The 21,823-nt window shown below is 28.2% G+C and overlaps 2 protein-coding genes across 2 annotated transcripts in view; one reads left to right on the top strand and one right to left on the bottom strand.

Annotated features, from left to right (window-relative positions):
- LOC140671481 (uncharacterized) overlaps positions 1 to 21,823 on the top strand; it is an 85,571-nt gene that overhangs the window by 26,575 nt on the left and 37,173 nt on the right. The window lies entirely within an intron of this gene.
- Positions 15,803 to 20,333, bottom strand: LOC140671143 (uncharacterized). Its single transcript, XM_072902277.1, has 8 exons — positions 20,190 to 20,333; positions 18,885 to 18,998; positions 18,490 to 18,607; positions 17,823 to 18,087; positions 17,563 to 17,676; positions 17,408 to 17,498; positions 16,112 to 16,239; positions 15,803 to 15,941 (listed from the first exon to the last, which is right to left on the bottom strand). Exons 1-8 carry the CDS (start codon positions 20,331 to 20,333, stop codon positions 15,803 to 15,805), a joined length of 1,113 nt encoding a protein of 370 aa, XP_072758378.1.

The raw sequence follows: 21,823 nt of genomic DNA, 5'->3' as shown, positions 1-21,823 counted from the left end.
TATACATAGTTGGATTTTTCTCTTTTTACAATATGTAATTTATTATCAACCTTAAGTCTATATAGCGAATGTGTATGTATGTGTATATTGCGGATGTTACAAAAATGCGAAAGACATTAGTCAAGAAATCGGGAAGAGAAAGTAAAGAGATCAATTTCCTGACTGGTATTTATACAATTTTTAATATTCTCAACATTCTTCTCTCTTCCATTCTCCATTCTAGAATATCAAAATAATTAATAAAGAATCTTTTGAAGTATATGAAATTAGAAAAGGCAAATAAATTTTGTGGTTTGGGCTTGGTGAATGTTAACTATTAAATTTTAATTTAGATGCATGTTTAGTTATCTCATGAATTTCAATTAATTTTAACCTAACACACATGCGACTGGCGCAATCACCTCTGATTGTCTTTAATGTGTACACTTTTATATTATTTTATTTTTTATTTCTTACTGTATTAATTATACATTGTAATGACCGGTCACAACTTAAGATTTAACGATAAAATTACGCCCACATTTTTCTGACTGATGGCCTTCGAATTTGTGTAAAACTCGCGATAATAATTACAAATACAACCACCTACACATTACATTAATAATACATATTTAAAAATTACCTTTATATATATATATAATATTATATATTATATAATATTATATATATTATTTTTTTTTTTTTATTTTTTTTTTCAATATTATATATATTATATATATATATTATATATATAAAATAATATATATATAAAAAAAAAATATAAATATATAAAAATAATTATATATATTATATATATATATATAAATATAATATTATATAAATATATAGTATATATAAATAATAAAAAACGTTAGATTTTGTATGTTTATTTTTCTTTACTTTTTTCTAATAAATTATAATGTTTAATTTAATAATTCATTTAATTAACTAATCTCTTGCTTTCCTAATTCGAAATCACACAAGGTCCCATTATGCGTGACAGGGATTTAATTCCCTTACCAAAAAGAGGACCGAACGTTCGGAAGATCAGCTCTAGACGTAACAATTAAAAAATATATTTACTTTAACTTTTTGCACTAAAGTTTCGTAATAATATTAACATATTAAATGTTTAATTAATTAAAAATTTAATTTAATTTATATATATATATATATATATATATATATATATTTGCATTATGTTATATGTATTAAATTAGATATGTTAACTGAATGCCTCGGAAAAAATTGGATAAACTCGACAAAGGTAAATATACAGTATCCTAAACCTACCATACCACCTATGGTCATAAAAGATTCCTAAAGTTATTTAGGAACAAATATAGAAATAAATATTCTAACACTAAAATGTTGAGGCTATAGTAATTTTTGAATGAAACGCTTGATCAATCGTAAAGATGACCAATCGGATTGTTCAAAATTTGTGCACTCTATCAAAATTATTAACATTTTATAATTAAAATACATGCTATGTTGAAAATTTTTAATGTAGTTTTAATACTTTTAATAATAATTTTAATGTTTTCAACAATCCGCTTGGCCAACCTTAACGCCATTCAAAAACTACTATATACGTAAAATTGTAATATTAGGATTCTTGTCGTATTTGATATTTGTTCACAGGATAATTTTGTTTGACATAGTGATCTACGTGTTCGAGATCGTAAGAACTGTTGCGTGTAGAAAATTTGGAAACATATCGACGATTCCGACAGAAATGCTTTACTAGCAATCGCATAATTGTTTTTCTACACACAAATAGGATGAAAAAACCGATATTTTTAATGATCTTCAATATCATTAAACTAATTAAGATATAGATTGTTGCTAAATTAATATCCGTATAGAGCCAAAATTCAAACATTGTTATTATAATCCATTCTATGGCTATTATGACAAACAACATTATAATTAGTTTTAGATACAGATTGAACCTGCAAATAAATATAAGAATTTCTTTTATATATCTTAAAATTATGATATAGATGAATTTTAACATTATGCTTACGAACATTTTAAAACTTTATGAATATGAATAATTTGAAAAATAGTAATTAATTTACATTTTCAGATATACATAATGCAATATAATAAATACTATTAACTTAGTTAAATGAAAATAAGTTAATAAAATAAATTTGAAGCTTAAAAAGAAAAGAGAGTAAAACAGAGAGAGAAAAAGTTGTACCTATTTTAGAAAAAAATTTCAAAGAAAGATTTTCATGCTAAAAGGATTAATATTCATTTTGATTCTACTCTTATTGTTTAGCATATATTTTGGAAAATAACAATTATTATTAAGAAAATGTACGTACAATTGAATAGCAGTGATATGTTTTTACAAAAAATCTCATAAATATGAAAGCACATTGTCTAAAGTAAAAGAAACTAAAAATATTTAATTTTTTCTTGTAATAATAAATGTCAAACAAGATCAAAAAATTAGTTTTGCAATGCGGTTCACAAATGAATACGGTGGTATATCTTATTAACAAAATAGACACTGTGTGTAAATATAGAGATGTTTATGTACGAACCACTTCTTGTTTTCATTATAACAGCGGCTTTCTGAATCTCCAAGACGACGAGCTGTGTCTTTCTCATAGCGCGCAATCTTCAATGCTGTATGAATGGATAAGCAAATGTTACTAATAGTACAAATCGTACTGGGCAGATAATTAAACAACAGATCCGCCTCACCAACTAAAATAAAAAAATAAAAGCTTCTCAATTTATAGCATATATTGCAAATAAACACAAAATATACCTTTACTTTTAATATATATTTTTAGAAGGATAATTGGAAAATTAAATAGGTAATTAATAGAATTATGTTAACAACGATTTACGCACAAAAAGAACATGTATCGACGTCCAATTCCAACCGGAAGAATTCTGGCACGCTGGGAACGAATTTCATGATGATATACATGATAGTGAGAATGAAGGGACCGCCCCAAGCAATAATAGAATATAAGAACTTTTTCCTCTCTTTTACATGTTTTTGTAACAAGAGAATATTTCTGCAAACACACATTAAAATAAATATGTTCTTGATTAAGGAGTATAAAAATCTGTCTTATGAATTATGTATAAAAGGTAAATACGCATTAAAGGATCCTTTTCCAATAATATTGACATATGTTGTCAAGCTTGTGAATGAGTCATTATTTTTAAAATATTAACAATTAGAAGAACAGGTATTTTACCTTTTTTAAAATAGGTAAAAAAGCGTTGATAAACATAAAGGAAAATTTTACAAAATAATACTTTAATTATAAAAAATGTAATTAGAACAATTCAAAGCTGCCGAAGCTATATTGCAATAAAATTGGCTGGGTTGAGTTGTTCTAATTACATTTCTTGTAATTAAAATATCATTTTGTAAAATATTATTTCTTATTTATCAACTTAACGCAATTTTTTATAATATATCACTAGTTTTTTTAAAGAATTAATATAATAAATATAACTATTTTGCACAATTGTACGACACGCTTTTGAACTCAACGCTTTTTTTACTTTTTTGTTAAAAAGGTAATTTTTTAGAGATATTCTTTTTTGTATATTATTTCATATTATATTATAATGCACTTGTGTGACATGTATTTTGTGTACGTATATAACCGCAGCCCGCAGCTAGCGCCTTTTTCCGACAAAAAGATGAACCGTACAAAGCACTTTGACGTACTTTGTATACATATATTGTGTACGCATAGATATGTGTAGCTTCGATGGTGACAGTGAAGTTTCTTAAACGAAAATTTTCAACTTTGACTTCAGACTTTGCATCACTATATCTCCGTTTATAAAGTACATAGAGCAAAAATAAAAGCACTTCTATTTGAAGCCAAGTTATCGATCAAGCTTAGTAAGAACTCGATCGGTTTAGCCGTTATTGCAAAACTTATAATTTGAGATACTTTTAATCTGCCTACTCGGATAAAGATATACGGTACGCGTTTTGCTTAACTTAAAAAAGACAAAAAAAACTGAATTTAACGCAAGACACTACAATGTTTTTGATGCGATCATAAAGTTGTGCAAACATGAAGTTTATATACATTAGTTATATAAGTACACTTCTCAGCAAAATTAAAGGATTACTTAAAATTAGCGAACACCACATACCACGTACGCACGCACGCACGACACCACACGATACGAGATGACAAAATATTTTTTCGTATCAATGCAAAATGTTATAACAGTATGTTTTATTTTCTCATCTAAATATATTGTGCAGATATAATCTGAACGCATACGTTTATATATCACAAATGAATATTTTATTCTATTACGTAGGATTGTATAATATAAATCCCAATCTTATATGAAATTTAATTTATATTGTAAATAATGCATAATATACAAAACGTACGTGATATATTTACCTAAATGTCCACCACATATCAAAACTCATTAAACTTAACCAGAAATCACTTGTTAAAGAGGTAAAAACATTGATAAAGGCTGCAATAATGGAGAATATTTTAGAAAGTGTACTTTAAAATGAATGATAATTGGCAAATTACATCTGTGTATAAAAAAAAAATTTCATTAAGAATTGTTTATTAAAAACTCATAAAAATTTATGAAGAATAACAGGAATACAAATAAATCAGTAAAATGTATACAATGCATTTAGTGCATTATTATATTATTTGGTTATACTGTACCGCTTGCAATACAGATGAAATATTTCTTGTCGAATAACAAGCTCAGTAATTCACATATATTAGAAATAATTACCATACTGCTGTATCTACGCAACATAAAACTATGTATACTATTCAGTTCTGGCAATATATTATATACCAGGAATATTATTAGCGTACATGTCAAGGATACTATATGACAGCTCAGGACTAAAGTATAAAGTGTATCTGTTAATGAAATAATTTGATCTGATATTTTGTTTAAGATTTCTGATAAATTTTCCCTGCAGGTGACCATATCAACATCATCATAATGGTCATGATGCACAATGGTCCAACATGAATCGTTGGATAATGAGTCAACGTTAAGAAAATATAGAATATCGTTTTTGAACAAAATTTCTTCATTGTATTCAAAATTGTCATAAAACTTGAAAGGTATAATTTCGGTATTTTTTGGACATGTTCCTTGAAAAATTATATGAAATATTTTGCTTTCTTTCTCATACTCAAGCTGTAATGTTTCGTTCCAGAAGCTGTATATATTTGAGGATGTGAAAACATATTCAGTTGTTTTATTACTGCAATTGTAAAAGTTTAAATCAGTGTCATCATCAAAAACACAATAATGAAAAATGCAAGTAACATTGTTGCTTGTCTCGTATGGAATGATGTAATTTTCATTGTCATTTTTATTACTGGAATAATTTTCAGTATCATTTTCATTACTAAAATAATTTTTATTGTCATTTTCATAACTGGAATAATTTTCGTAGTCATCTTCATTACTGAAATAATTTTCATTGTCATTTTCAATACTGGAATAATTTTTGTTATCGACCTTTGTAAAGTCTGCTCGTAGCTCCCTTATTCGTATTTGATTACGTCTATCAAAATATTTCGCATAATGCACGGATAATTCATTCTGAATCGAATCATTATCTTTGTAACCGTTACCTCTCGAATTAACATGAGACACATTCTGAGCATTTATGTAATCCATAATGTAATTTTTACGCAGATTGTATCGATTGAAAACCGCGTCTTTGTCATTTTCAGTGAAATTTACGCGAAGTTTGTTTCTGACTATCAAATTGTTATCCTGCTTGTTGTCAATCGTAAAATTCTGCAAAGGCTTTGTAGATGAAGCGAAGAACACCAGAAGTGTACAACACAAAAGTCCAAAACTTTTATCATACATCGTCAATAACTTGTGAAATTAATTTGCTTTTTTTGTCGACAATTTTTAATATAATATCTTATGGCTGCAAATATGAATTGCGTAAATGAGAATGCGCATCTGCGACGATATGTTTACGGCTACGACGCTATTTTCTCGAGAGACAACTGCTCGTGAACGTACGACGAGAGAAACTGCCGAGGAACACTCATATTTGCGTAATAAAGGAGAAGAGATTGCCGTGGTCGGTGAATTATCGATAACGATTAAGAAGCAAACTACGTATTAGGCAGTCATTTGTAGGATGCATAAAAAACTTTATTAATGAACTTCTAGAAACATTAGGTGAATTAATTTAGCTATATTATAAAGTATGTTTAGAAAGTTAATGTTTAAACTAAAATTTATTACATTTTGTAAATATTATATAAGATCATTATTGAGCAAGATAACGGATAAATAATGAATATGTTTAATTTATATTAAGGCTGTAATACGATTGAATAGTTATTTTGAAAAACAATTAAAATCAGCTACGAATGTAAAAAAGAAATATATTTTCTTTATTGTAAATGATAGTATGTCTGTTAAGATAGAAATCGATGGTGAAAATTATTATGCAAAAGACCGGTTTATAATTATTTACATTGTGCATAATAAAATCACGTTAAAAATTATTTTTAAAATATTTCACATCATCAAGGTATGTTGATGCAATTGTCGGTATTCTCGACTTATAATTTTTATTTACTCGTGAAAAAAAATGCAATTAAAATTGCAAAATATAAATATGTGAAAAAAAATATTAAGATGTTTGAAGTTTTTTAGTATTATATAAAAACATTACATATATGTATATATATGTGTACAGAGTGTGCGATTTTACAAAAAACATTTTTTGTATAGATAGAACGGATCAAACTGCAAATGAATTTTATATCATTTTGCGATTTTTGCAATAATTATTTTTACTTTTACATAATTTTTGCAACAGTACTCACGTAAATTGGTTGATCTCTTTAATTAATTTCTTTTTTTTTAATTAATTTAATAATTATTGCAAAAATCACAAAACAATTTCAAACATTTTTACTCCCGAATGTTGCCAACCTAAAGAGTTTGCAGAAGACGAAAAGATTTTTTGCTCAGTTTGATCCACTCAACATAATTTTATATACATGTAACTATTAACTGGGCGATGCGAGCCATATGCTGATGTTAATGCGTGAATTTATTTAGAAATTAATACTTATCGCGAAAATTAAACTGTGCACAGGGCACATATTTTACTTGGTGTATTATACCAAGAAGTAGAGTCTCATTTTTGAGAATTCTATAACCTCTCTTTTACCCCTCTAAGAAGATGTAGGCGAGAAAAAATAATTTTATATAAACTAAACATATTATAAAATATTCATTTTTCATTTTTCCTATTTCCGGTAATCTATACTTTTATACATTAATAATAAGAGGAATTAATTGATATAAATAAAATACATAGTTGTATTTAAGAAAAAAAGGACAAGCAGTTATATATATTTTCCTAAAGGCAACTATGTATTTTCTTTAGACTTCAAGCGATTCCTCGCAATGTTTTGCGTTATAAAAAGTTATAAGAGTATGATGGCCACAAATTCAATAATTTATGAGATATTTTATACGTTATTTTGACATAATTTTATATGTGAACTATTAAATATAATATTTAAATTAATATTTAAAAGCGAGATTTTATAACATACATCAAGGAACATCTCGTTTTTCCGCGCGCCTTGTTCAAGCTCCCAAAATCGCTTCATCGCACGATTTAATTCTTCATTTATGCTTAGATTACATACTGTCAACCTTGAGAGCCTCGTAACGATTCTTCCAGCCGCGATCCAAGCAAGGTGAGTTTTCTGCCAACATGACTGAGTCTCTGTTGCCTTTATTTGACCCGCACTAGCGATGTTCAAAAAGCTCTCTATACCTATGAGCATATCTATGCCTGACGATTCCATAAACATATTTATATATATATGTAATTTTTAACTTTTTTGATATGATCCAAGTCACCAAACCATACATACGATTAGTATTGTATTTACAAAGTCAAGCAGTTCCGCGAAAAGTTTTTTCCTCTAAGGACGACAGTTTAATTCTTCTTTCGATCGATTACTGTCAAACAAATAGTGAGGTAGACCCGTTTATATACAAGTTCATAACTTTGAGATTTTTGGAAGCTTATTTATTACGTCATGGTATAATGTCGGTAGATTTTCTGTGTCCCTTTACAATTGTAATCCATTTTTTTGTCTTTTAATAAACAACATTTCCGAGATCAATCTTTTATTGTAGAATGGAACCTCGTCTAATACCTCGGCGTTATTCCAACGGAAATCGTGATCATATAAAAGCTTATGATTAATAATAATAGAACGGTTATTCGTATTTCTATTAATTTGTGATTTATGTTTTGAAATCCTTCTCAGTATTCTCCAAGTTTGACCCACATAAGTTGCATCACAATCCGAACAGCTGATTTTGTATACAACGTTAGTTTTATAATTATTCGGTATGCCATCTTTATGCACTTAATCAAACTGTTAAGTTTATTTAGACTAAAAAAAACAATTTTACATCCAAAGTCTTCGTCATGTTCTGAACTATTCTGTTACATTAGGTAAGTGAAAAGGTATAGTGAAAAATGAGGAGGCATTCTCGCATATCCTGTCCTTGATGAAATCATGTTTATTAGTTAAATATTTTACACGTTGATTGATGACGTTAAAAATCAAATTAAGTGGGCAACAATTGTCTAATGAGGATTTTGACAATGAGGTTAAAGTTTTTTGTATGGAATTTTGGGTGTGACAAAGTGATTTTTGGTAACAACATTAACATATTAAATGTTTAATTTTAATCAATTAAAGGTTTAATTTAATACATATATTTGCATTATGGTACATGTATTAAGTTATATATGTTAACTGAATTTCTCGGAAAAAATTGGATAAACTTGACAAAGGCAAATGTACAGGGTATCCTAAACCGCACCACCTATGGTAATAAAATATTCCTAGAGTTATTTAGAAACAAATATTCTAACACTAAAATGTTGAGACAATAGTAATCTTTGAATGAGAAGCTTGATCAATCATAAAGATGACCAATCGAATTGTTAAAAATTTGCGCACTCTACCAAAATTATTAACATTTCATAAATAAAATACATGCTATGTTGAAAATTTTTAATGTAGTTTTAATAACTTCAATAATAATTTTAATATTTTCAACAATCCGAAGGGGACTAGTGCAGTCCCTGCAAATTGTCTTCTAAATCTTTATACATAAGTTCTTCTGTGACCTTGCTTTCTTTGTTGAGGGTGCTTATAACCCGAGCTCAGTATTTGCTGCCAGGCTTTATGAATTACTGGCATCCTCACTATTGTCTTTGGTGGTTTTAATCCTCCTGCTGTTAGAGAGTAATGTCCCTCAACATATATCTGCAGAGTGCATTTTTTCTGTAGTCGTATGGGACTTACAGTTTTTAATGCCGGTTCCAAACTTAACCGGGATTTGAGGGAGTTTATGGCAAGATACTCTCGATAGGTTAGAACCACTGTTTTTCTGCGAGGTGGAAGAGAAAATTATGAAATAAAAATCTAACGAATTCGACATTTCTAATCGGATTTGAACCCGGAATCTTTGGCACATTGAGCCGACGCAACTTACTATGCTATGATCGCCACCAAAGACTACTATATACGTGAAATTGTAATATTAGGATTTTTGTGGTATTTCATATTTGTCCACAGAATAATTTTATTTGACGTGGTGATCTACATGTTCGAGATTGTAAGAACTACTGCGTGTAGAAAATTTGGAAACATGTCGACGATTCCGGCAGAAATGCTTTAATAGCAATTGTATAATTGTTTTCCTGCACACAAATAGGATAAAAACACCGACATCTTTAATGGTTCCCAATATAGTTATACAAATTGAGATGTAGATTGTTCCTAAATTAATATTCTTAAACAGCCAAAATTCCACCGTTGTTATTATAATCCATTCTATGGCTATTATGACGAACAACATTATAAACAGTTTTAGATACAGATTGAACCTGCAAATAAATATAAGAATTTCTTTTATATATCTTCAAATTATGATATAGATGAATTTTAACATTATGCTTACGAACATTTTAAGGCTTTATAAATATGAATAATTTGGAAAGTCATAATTAATTTACATTTTAAGGTATACATAAAAGCAATATAATAAATACTATTAACTTAGTTAAAAAGAAATAAGTTAATAAAATAAAGGAATGTAATTTCCATGCTAAGAAGATTAATATTCATTTTGGTTCTACTCTTATTGTTTAGCATATATTTTGGAAAATAATAATTACTATTAAGAAAATGTACGTGCAATTGAATAGCAGTGATATGTTTCTACAAAAAATCTCATAAATATGAAAGCACATTGTTTAAAGTAAAAGAAACTAAAAATATTTAATTTTTTCTTGTAACGATAAATGTCAAACATGATCAAAAAATTAGTTTTGCAATGCGGTTCACAAATGAATACGGTGATATATAGCTTATTAACAAAATAGACACTGTGTGTCAATATAGAATTGTTTATGTACGAACCATTTCTTGTTTTCATTATAACATCGGCTTTCTGAATCTTTAAGACAACGAGCTATGTTTTTCTCATAGCGCGCAATTTTCAATGCTGTATGAATGGATAAGCAAATGTTAATAATAGTACAAATCGTACTGGGCAGATAATTATACAACAGCTCCGCCGCACCAACTGAAATAAAAAAATAAAACTTTTCAACTTATATCATATATTGCAAATAGACACAAAACATACTTTTACTTTTAATATAAATTTTTAGAAGGATAAATGGAAAATTAAATATGTAATTAATAGAAATATGTTAACAACGATGTACGCACTTACTACGAAAATGACATGTATCAACGTCTAATCCCGGTCGGAAGTTTTCTGGCACGCTAGGAACGAATTCCATGATGATACAGATGATAGTAAGAATGAAGGGACCTCCCCAAGCAATAATAGAATATAAGAATTTTTTCCTCTCTTTTACATGTTTTTCTAACGAGAGGATATTTCTGCAAACACACATTAAAATAAATATGTTTTTGATTCAGAAGTGTTTAATATTATTTGCGTCATCATAATTTTATTTTATTTGTTAATTTAATTATTAGTATGTTTTTTATTTTAGTCGCAATCTTTTAAAGGATATTCTTTGTTTACTTTTATATCTAAATATATTGTGCAGATATAATCTGAACGCATACGTTTATATATCGCAATATTTTATTCTATTACGTTCGATTGTATAATTTAAATCTCAATCTTATACAATTTTTAATTTATATTATAAATAATGTATTATTATACATTATATAAAACGTACGTGATATATTTACCTAAATGTTTTCCACATATCGAAACTCATTAAACTTAACCAGAATTGACTTGTTAGAGAGGTAAAATAGTTGATAAATCCTGCAATAATAGAGAATATTTGAAATGAACAATATTTTAGAGTGTACTTCAAAATGAATAATAATTGGCAAATTATATCTGTGTATAAAAAAAAATTTCATTAAGAATTGTTCATTAAAAACTTATAAAAATTTATGAAGAATAATAGGAATACAAATAAATCAGTAAAATGTATACACTGCATTTAGTGCCTTATTATATTATTTGGTTATACTGTACCGCTTGCAATACAGATGTAATATTTCTTGTAGATTAATAGGCTCAGTAATTCACATATATTAGAAATAATTATCATACTGCTGTATCTACGCAACATAAAACTATGTATACTATTCAGTTCTGGCAATATATAGTATACCAGGAATATTATTAGCGTACACGACAAGGATATTATAGCTTTGCTCAGGAGTGAAATATGTGTAATTTTACTGATATAATCCGCTGTTGTGATAAAGATTTCTTTCAAAGTCTCCAAGCAAGTATGTATATCAACATCATCATATTGGTCATAATTCACAATGGTGTGACAATACAATGTATTGTTCGCTAATGAGTTAACGTATAGAACATGTATAATACCGTTTTTGAACAAAATGTCTTCATTGTATTTAAAATTGTAATAAAACTCAACAGGTATAAATTCGGTATTCTTTGGACATGTTCCTTGAAAAATCGTATAAATTATATTGCTTTCTTTCTCATATTCAATCTGCAACAATTTGTTCCAGAAGCCATGTAGATTTGAGAAAACATATTCAGTTGTTTCATTACTGCAATTGTAAGAGGTCTCTGTGTAATCATCGGAAATACAATAATGAAAAATGCAAGTAACATTGTTGCTTGTCTCGTATGGAATGATGTAATTTTCATTGTCATTTTCATTCTTGGAATAATTTTTATTGTCATTTTCAATACTGGAATAATTTTCGTTATCGACTATTGTAAAGTTTGCTCGTAGATCCCTTCGCATTTGATTACGTTTATCACTATGTTTCGCATAATACACGGATAATTCATTCCGAATCGAATCATTATCTTTGTGAATGTTACCTCTCGAATTAATATGAGACAAATTCTGAGTATTTTTGTGATCCATAATGTAATTTTTACGCAGATTGTATTGATTGAAAACCGTGTCTTTGTCATTTTCAGTGAAATTCACACGAACTTTGTTTCTCACTGTCAAATTGTTATTCTGCTTGTTGTCAATCGTAAAATTCCGCAGAGGCTTTGTAGATGAAGCGAAGAACACCAGAAGTGTACAACACAAAAGTCCAAAACTTTTATCATACATCGTCAATAACTTGTGAAATTAATTTGATTTTTTGTCGGCAATTTTTAATATAATATCTTATGGCTGCAAAAATAAATTGCATAAATGAGAATGCGCATCTGAGATGATTATTTTACGACTACGACGCTGTTTTCTCGAGAGACAACTGCTCGTGAACGTAAGACGAGAGAAACTGACGAGAAACACATATATTCGTGCGATAAATGAGAAGAGATTCTCATGGTGGGCGAATTGTCGATGATAATTAAGAAGCAAATTATGTATTAAGAAGTCATGTATAGGATGCATAAAAAACTTTATTAATGGACTTCTACAAACATTAGGCGAATTAATTTAGCGATATTATAAAGTATGTTTAGAAACTTAATGTTTAAACTAAAATATATTACATTTTGTAAATATTATATAAGATCATTATTGAGCAAGACAACGGATAAATAATAAATATTTTTTATTTATATTAAGGCTGTGATACGATTGAATAGTTTAGTTTGAAAAGCAATTAAAATTAACTACAAATGTAAAAACGAAATATTTTTTTCTTTATTGTAGATGATAATATGTCTGTTAAAGTAAAAATCGATAGTAAAATTTGATGCCGTAAAAAAACCGGTTTGTAGTTGTTTACGCACCAAAAAATTCACATTAACAATTATGCTAAATATCTAGAAAAGGTCACATCTCGCCGGTGATGTTGACCTTGATATATGTTACAGAGAGGAGAGTTCTGATCAACTTTTCTAATAATTTAAATGGCGGTCTCTTATACTTTCCGAGATATTTAATGGTAAATGTTTGCTTATAGGGAGCCACCCCCGATTTCAATGACCTTGACATATGTTGTAGAGGGTACACTCCTAAGTAACGCATACTTTGAATTTTGCGGCGGTCTCGTTTGGTTTTTGAGATATGCGACTTTGAAATATTATAATTTTCCTACATACATGTGCAATAGTACTAATAATTTTTATTTTTATTTGCATGGAATAATATAAATATGAGCGAGGGAATATTTTCATTACACACATACACACGCACACGCACACGGAGGGGGGGGGGGCACGGGGGGCTTTCGGCTCCCCCTCCCGTACCCACCCCGTCCACCTCACTTCACATAAAAATCTACAATTACCTCTTCAAATTTTCGTCTAATAATTTTAGTAATATTCAATTTTGCGGATTGAATGATTTCGCCTATGCCGTACGGAAATAATATCTCGAAATTTGACGTGGTACTTTCTGGTAGAATAAATTTGTACCTACTTTTAATAAATAAAAGTACTTTGTCGCTTACATTTTTCTGTTGATGTTTCCTTACAAGTTTCATAAAATACTTATTGCACCAATCTGCGAAAATTTCTTGCTTTTTCATTACTGAAATTTCTTTTGATTTAAAAGTGATATTTATCTTGCTCTTTAAAATATTTGCTTGATCTTTATATTCATAAAAATGATAATTTTTGGTTGCCTGTAACATTTGTACAAAGAATAACATTTATATAATCATTTCTTAATTTTTCCAAGTTTGGTATGTCAGCTTCTTTTTTGTTTCTATATTTATATCGTAATAAAAATTTGCATTTCGAACATAATGTAAACATTATCCTTTCTAATATGTTTTTCTTTCAAGTGATGGGTGAATTTTTGAATAAATTTTTTTAGCATCTGATTTTTTAGTCTCATTAATACTTTGCTCGAAATTTAATGAGTTTTCAGGTAAGTTTGGAGTTAGTCCATTCTCGAAACGTTTATAACATTTATACCACCATAAATATGTTTTAAATGAAGATGGTCCGCCAAATTTTTCCATAAGTTCCAGTCCTTTATTCATAAACAGCGAAAAGTTAATGTTTCTTGATTCTTTCTGCTCTTCGTACCACTTTTAATTAATTCAATTGGTTTTCCAACAATTTATTCTTTCTTCGTTGGTGACATTAAGTTGTTTGCTTTTTTGATAATTTTTTAATTTTATTTTCATCGCGAGTAATGGTATCAATTAAAATGTAGTATAATTTATATTTTATTTAAGATTTTGTGTATTTTAATATAATAATTGTAAAACCAAAGTATATTCTCAGATAAACAATTTTTCAAGAACATGTAATTTTAAAACATCAAAATTCAAATGCAAGAAAGTGCATGAAAATGATTGCACATAACAAAGTTTTTTGGAAAAAAAATAATGAAAGGTAATTATGCATAAAAGTTTACACATCATCGATTTTATTTCTATTTAGTTATATTGTAGGGGGAGGCAATCGTCCTCCACTTACTTCTTGCGGGAAATTACTCAGACCACCTCCCCCTACAATGTATCTAACAAAATCTAATAAAATCCGTGATGTGTAATCTTTTATGCATATTTACCTAATTAAATCATTATTATTATACTTTATTATGCTTAAAATATAATAACATAACTATACAAACTTTGCGCAGTAATGATAGTTGTAAAGATGTAACGCGCAATAATATTATGTATTGAGTGATTTTATTTTTCTATATTTTCCTTCATATATAAAAATCTCTACATCATTAAACTATATGCTAAAAAAATAGAAGTATTTTCATTTTTCTAATATATATATAATATATATTAGAATTTATTATATATATTTAGTAAATTTATTAAATTTATATAAACTTATATAAACTTATTAAGTAAATATATATATATATATATATATATGTATATACATATATATTTACTTAATGAGTTTATATAAATAAATATAATAAATTATATTTATATAATAAATTTATGAAATGTATATAATAAATTCTAATATATATTATATATATTAGAATTATATACATAATATATATATATGTATAATAAAAAAATAATTCGAATTATTAAAGAAGTAATATTGTATGTTTTTTTTCTTACCATACTTTTATCTAATTCAAATTATTGTAGTCTCATCTCCGTGTAGAATATATAACTGTAAAATAAGATATTGAGGTCTCCACTAACTAGAATAAAAATATCATTTTCATATGATTATTTATTATATACATATATATATATATATATATCTTATTTATTATATGCTACTTATTAATATATGCATATTTATCATTTTTATCATAGGTATATGCTACTTTAAATATATTTTATTATCTTCTCTTTCATACCGTAGCAAAACATTCTATAGATGAAACAAACAGTCCACCGACGTTCAAAGTAAAGGTTTTCGAATTTCTTTGTAACAGGAACAGTATCATTCGCTGTATATACAATGGAGCTACATACCATCGAACGTTATACCTAAAAAATGCATTGTAAACAATGAATCTAGATAAAAATCACTGAAATGTATTATTAAACTTCAGTGACAAACAGTGTTTTGTTTGTCGTGCAGAGTTAATTGAGCTCTACATTTAATGTAATAGTGTGAGTCTTTACGCATGTTATTGTTTTGCAGGTATGTTTCTTACACGGTGACAAATACGTCATTATTGTGATTCGTTATAATTTGACCGATATAATTGGCTATAAACATATACACGATAGCGGCAAATGCACATAGAAAGGGCACTAACAATTCCTCTCCAAATGATGCAATCTAAAAAATTTAAGCTTAATCTAATGTTTCACTTTGATAACACAGTTGAAAAAAACAACTCTTGTAAATACAAAAAAGAGGATACTTAATTTTTAACGTTTTAAATATTAAATATGTTTTCGGCTGTATTACATCACAATTTCGAGAAATTTGCGATTAAAGTTACTGTTAAACTAATATTTCTTTTATACAGGTGTTAAAAAAGACACACTTATTGCACTTTACTTGATTTTTTTATTGTAAGCAATAGCTCTTATACATACTTACAACAATTAAAAAAGATATAATTTTTATTTCCTTTATTTTTAATTTAATGTTCAAAATTTTACAGTGTTATAACTACCCAGATATTCTATTTGAATATTGAAGAAATTTTGTCTTAATTACTTATAAGTATAAAATATTATTAAAATTTTTAATTTTTTAAAATAAATTATATTGATGATAATTAATTCGATTTTTAATAAGTAAATTAGACGAATAAATTAGGATAAAGCGATCCTTAAGCTGTTCCATATTACCGACCAAAATCTATTAAAATTATGTATATAAATTGTAACTTTTATATTAAGTAAAATATATTCTTATGTTAGGTTAGATTTTGGTCAGTAATATGGAACAGTTTCAGAAACCTTTTAAGAGGATGCACCAAATTTTTTTTTAATACTTTTTTATTCAAATTTAAAAGTTTTTACGTCGTTAAAAACGAATTATATATCAAAATAAATAAATAAGTGCAAAAAATAAAAAAAAATTTGGCTTTTTTTAATTTTGAAATTTTAACAATATATTTAATTTTGATTGTAAGAAAATTTCTCTAAATATCGGAGCTACAACATGATAAAAATAAATTTACAATATAAATTTAATATAAAAAATATAAAAAAATGTGAAATATAAAAAAAATAAATTTAAAATATTATAATAACCTTTCTTGGGGATTGTAAATTTCTTAAAATTGTGACGTGATAAAGTAATTTATGGACCGAAATATTTAATATAAAAAATAATTGCAAAAAATAATTTTCTTTTTTGTATTTTATTGATTCTGACCTTAATAAAGAGTTAATTATTACGTAATGATGTAATCACGTAATGTATTCTTGTATGTCTTATCGATGTTATCGAGTGCTCAAAAACAGATTTAACAAAGAAACAGAAAACTTACTTGAAACAGATTAAGGCTTAATGAGAGTACTCCAAATGTTACTAAACAGAACATCATTGTTTCACAACTATATTGTAAGTGTTTGGATAATCTTTAAAAATAAAAATTTGTTAAAATGCTTATATAAGTATGCATATTATCGAGTTTATACAAACTTTAGAGCTTGTCGATGAATATCCACCGCATAAATTAAAATCTTTATCAAAATGTGCCTTTTATGATTAATATTTCGTAACATATCGATGCTCATTGCACATTCGATACGATAACTATAAATAATATTTGTATCGTAATTAAACACATAAGCATTTATCAAACAGAGTATTGTTTTCAGCTAAGTTTAAACTGCTTTGTATTTAAAAATAATGAATTATCAAAATCTTTATAGGACGTTTTTGCGTTCATGTCATGATACCTAGCAATTTTTAACATTCCACAAACATGATGAAGATAGGTAATAAACGTTGTTCCTATCGCTATCGATGACATCACTCCGATAGAAGCCGATGCAATAAAGTGGAACAATATAAAATAAAAATATTTCTCTTGATCAATAAAATATTCTGTCATGATCATCAAACGATGTGATCTCGACACGTTTGTCGAGCTCAAAATAACGTTGAAAATATCGGACGAAAGTGACGCAATAGTAACAATAAATATGCTGAAAATGCCAATTACTGGAAAAGTGTCAGAAAACAGAATTGTCATTTTTTGTCATATTAGATTCTTAAATGGATTTACATATTCATGTGTCACACTAATCTGCGTATGTTATAATTGAATCTTTAATATTCTTTTAATTAATCTATGATCCATTTTTTTCATAGAAATAAATATTGTTTTTATTATCATTTCAATTAAGATTTGAAAATATTTAAGTTATTGACATACATATATTGTATATATATATATACTTTTAATGAATCTATCGAAGCGTACTTTTAATGAATCTATTTATTTAAATATATGATACATTAAATATACGCTTTATTATTATGTGTGAGATGTAAAAATTGTCAAGGTCAAGGTCATCGGAACTGCCTCCCCTATAGTAAATAATTACCAAAAAGTTTTCTTACCTGTAAGTGCAACGGTATAATGTTTGCCAATACGTCCGTATTCGTTTATAATAGCAATTTCCTTTTCGTCTTTTAACCCATTACATACATGCAATAGTTGCTCGAATAAATCTTTCATCTGTTGTTTTAGTAACTTTATATCGATTTTTGTACATAATAATGCCAGAAAACATAGCGTAAAAACTTATTCAACAAAAATATTGATAAATATGTATATTAGGGGACCCCTCGCCGATGACCTTGACCTTGACAACATATGTCATCGGCGAGGGGTTCCCTAATATACATATTTACCAAAATATTTATCCCGTCAAACGAGTAAAAGTAAACTATCAAGTTTATAAAGTTTATAACTATAGGTATAATATCTTCAACTCTGTAAGCTACCAACTTACGGCTTTCACAGAGAACATGTTGTAATGTATCACAGAAAGAAGAAGAAAACATACGAAAGATAGAACTTTGATGATAAGGTCCGGAGTACATCTATGTGAGACAAATATGGTACACTGTAAACAGCAATTTTACTTGTTAGTTTATAATGGAAAATAAAAAGTTTATAATGAAAAATATTCCTTATTTTTCTAAAAAAAATTATACGCACGTACAAACAAACACACATGGGGACATATAGACACGTAAATGGTATATTTTATACTATTGAATATTTTTTTAAAATAAAATAAATAATATTTCCAACAAATTTCTATTTATAATCTAAATAAATAAAAGTAAAAGGCTCAAAGTAATAATTAACGACAAGTTTATATTTTGACCTCGCGAAGAGAGGAAGACAAGGGGTCATATTTAAAAGCTCAGAGTATCATTCATGGATAGTACTTATAGAATATATGATATACATATATGACATCCTCCCCTCCTTTACTGCCCTTATTTACATACACGCATCTGACTGAATAATTCTAAAATTTTCGGAAACCCAGACGTTTCCGCAACTTTGTGATTGTAGATTCGATTACATTCAATTAATACTAGATATTTAAAATTTCATTAAAATCAAAGACAGATGAAATACTAAAAGTCTTATCTAAATCAATTTAGAAATTTTTAATTACTGTTCAAAAACGATTCTAAGGGATGACACTGCTGGTTTTCTTGCTTTTCTTGATATATCTCGAAAATTATTTGAGATATTAAAAAAAGTTTTATGACATAAATACTCCTGTTTAATCACATTAAAAAAAAAAAAAAAAATTTTTTAAAGAAAATAAATAAAATTAAAACGACTCTTTAGGAGGTTAAATACAAGTAATTACAAAAAGGTTAATAAGAGCATTTTTTAATTAAATTTTTTTTTATAAACTGGAACCTCTCAAAATACTTCTAAATAATATATTGCATCCCTTCCACGCGTTAGGTCACTTCAGGGTAGCATGAGTAAAGGTAACGGCCCAGCTGCGCAGCAGCTGCAAAAACTGAGAACGTAACACCCTCTTCCGGTGGTCTAAAAAGATATGTTCATGCAAGTTTCGCGAATAACTGACATGTTAATAATATCTTCTACGGTTTTAAACTCAACAAAAGTGATAGTAACATTTTTATAACATGTACATATACCAAAGCCCCAATTTACTCTTAAGAGGTTCCAGTATTACACACACACACACACACATTACACACACACCCACAGAGAAATTTTCATTTTTAATATTATTATTTTTAGGGATTTTTTAACTTACCTGAAATATAACGTTTGTCGACAGAATACTAGATAGAAAAATAAATTGAAGTCGAGTGAGGTTTGATTGTTTATAGGGCCACAAGCCAACACCGAGCAGAAGAATTTTATTCCAACTAAAGTACTTGGTCGTGATGTTGATCATTTCTTTGCCAAAGCTGGGACGTATATGACTGATGAAATAGCCGGTAAGAGTTACGCTTATCCTCTTCTTTTTTTATTGATTGGTTAAACTATTATTTACTTATCTCTTTTGGTGTAAATTGTACTACAAATTACTTAATTTTATATAATTTTACATATAATACGAGGCGGTATAAGAAACTACCTCGGGATCAGAATATTCATATATTTTTAACAGTATTTCTCGAAATAAGGTCTGAAATTATGCGATCGATTTGATAAGGGAGAAAATTGAGCAAGTGTTTTCTTCTCATAAAAAAGAAAAAAAATATTTGTTGAGAAGATTATTACGCGAAAGTCACGCATGCGTAATATTGTTTCTTCTTTTATGTCACAATTTCACACGCTTCAGTTTATTGCGTGCTTTCATAACATACGGTTGCGCCTCGAGAGGCGTGTTTAACTTTCAGTATCGGATTAATCTAAAGTCCGTGTTATTTTTTAAAGCAAATTAATCAAACTTGCATTTTTAAATCCTAAATTAGCACGATTAAGATTTTAATATTCTAAAAGTTAAATATTAAATATATCAATTCTCTCTGGTCAAGTGGTTGTTGGCAATATCATTTTTCAGACGTATTCTTACTTTTGTCTAAACTTTCAAATTTTATAGAATATATGTTAATTATTAAAATTAAGAACAAAATTGAAAATATGAATTATATAAATAATAGAATCTTTATAAATATTTATAAAAATTATATATATATATATATATATATATATATATATAATATGTACTCTATACTTATATCAAGTAAAGAAAAATATATATGGTATATTACAAGTAGATATATATAGAGAGTTCTAATCCAGGGATATGAGGGGGGTGAGGTAAGCGGGGGGACGAGGCGAGGTACCTCGTCACCCCCCGCACTGACGGGGGGAGGGGGAGGGGGGTAGTCCCCCTCAATCGCGGGGGAAGGGGCAAATGTCCCCCTAGACTGAGGGGGAAGGGGGAGGTACCAAATGCCCCACCCCCCAGATTAAGGGGGGAGGGTGGTACCAAACATCCCCTGATTGAGAGGGGGATGGGGGAGGGGGAGGGGGGGCATACATATGGTTCCGCACGTGGAGGGAGTGTCCTCTCCGAAAGACTGCGGAGGTCTGACGGTGAGAGAGAGGAATGTCAACTGTTATAGATAAAATAATCACCCCACTCTGTTTATTCATAATGTATATTTGCAATAATAGACGTTCGCAAGGCGGTAGAGGGAGACGGTGCGATAGCGTTCGCAAGGCGGTAGAGGGAGACGGTGCGATAGCGTTCGCAACGTGGTAGAGGGAGACGGTGCGATAGACGTCCGCAACGTGGTAGAGGGAGACGGTGCGATAGACGTTCGCAACGCGGTAGAGGGAGACGGTGCGATAGACGTTCACAACGCGGTAGAGGGAGAAGGTGCGATAGACGTTCGCAACGTGGTAGAGGGAGAAGGTGCTATAGGCGTTCGC

This window comes from Anoplolepis gracilipes, chromosome 11 (genome assembly GCF_047496725.1).
Source record: "Anoplolepis gracilipes chromosome 11, ASM4749672v1, whole genome shotgun sequence".
Lineage (NCBI taxonomy): Eukaryota > Metazoa > Arthropoda > Insecta > Hymenoptera > Formicidae > Anoplolepis > Anoplolepis gracilipes.
The sequence above is the reverse complement of the archived record's forward strand: the minus strand, read 5'-3'. Positions and strand labels throughout refer to the sequence as shown.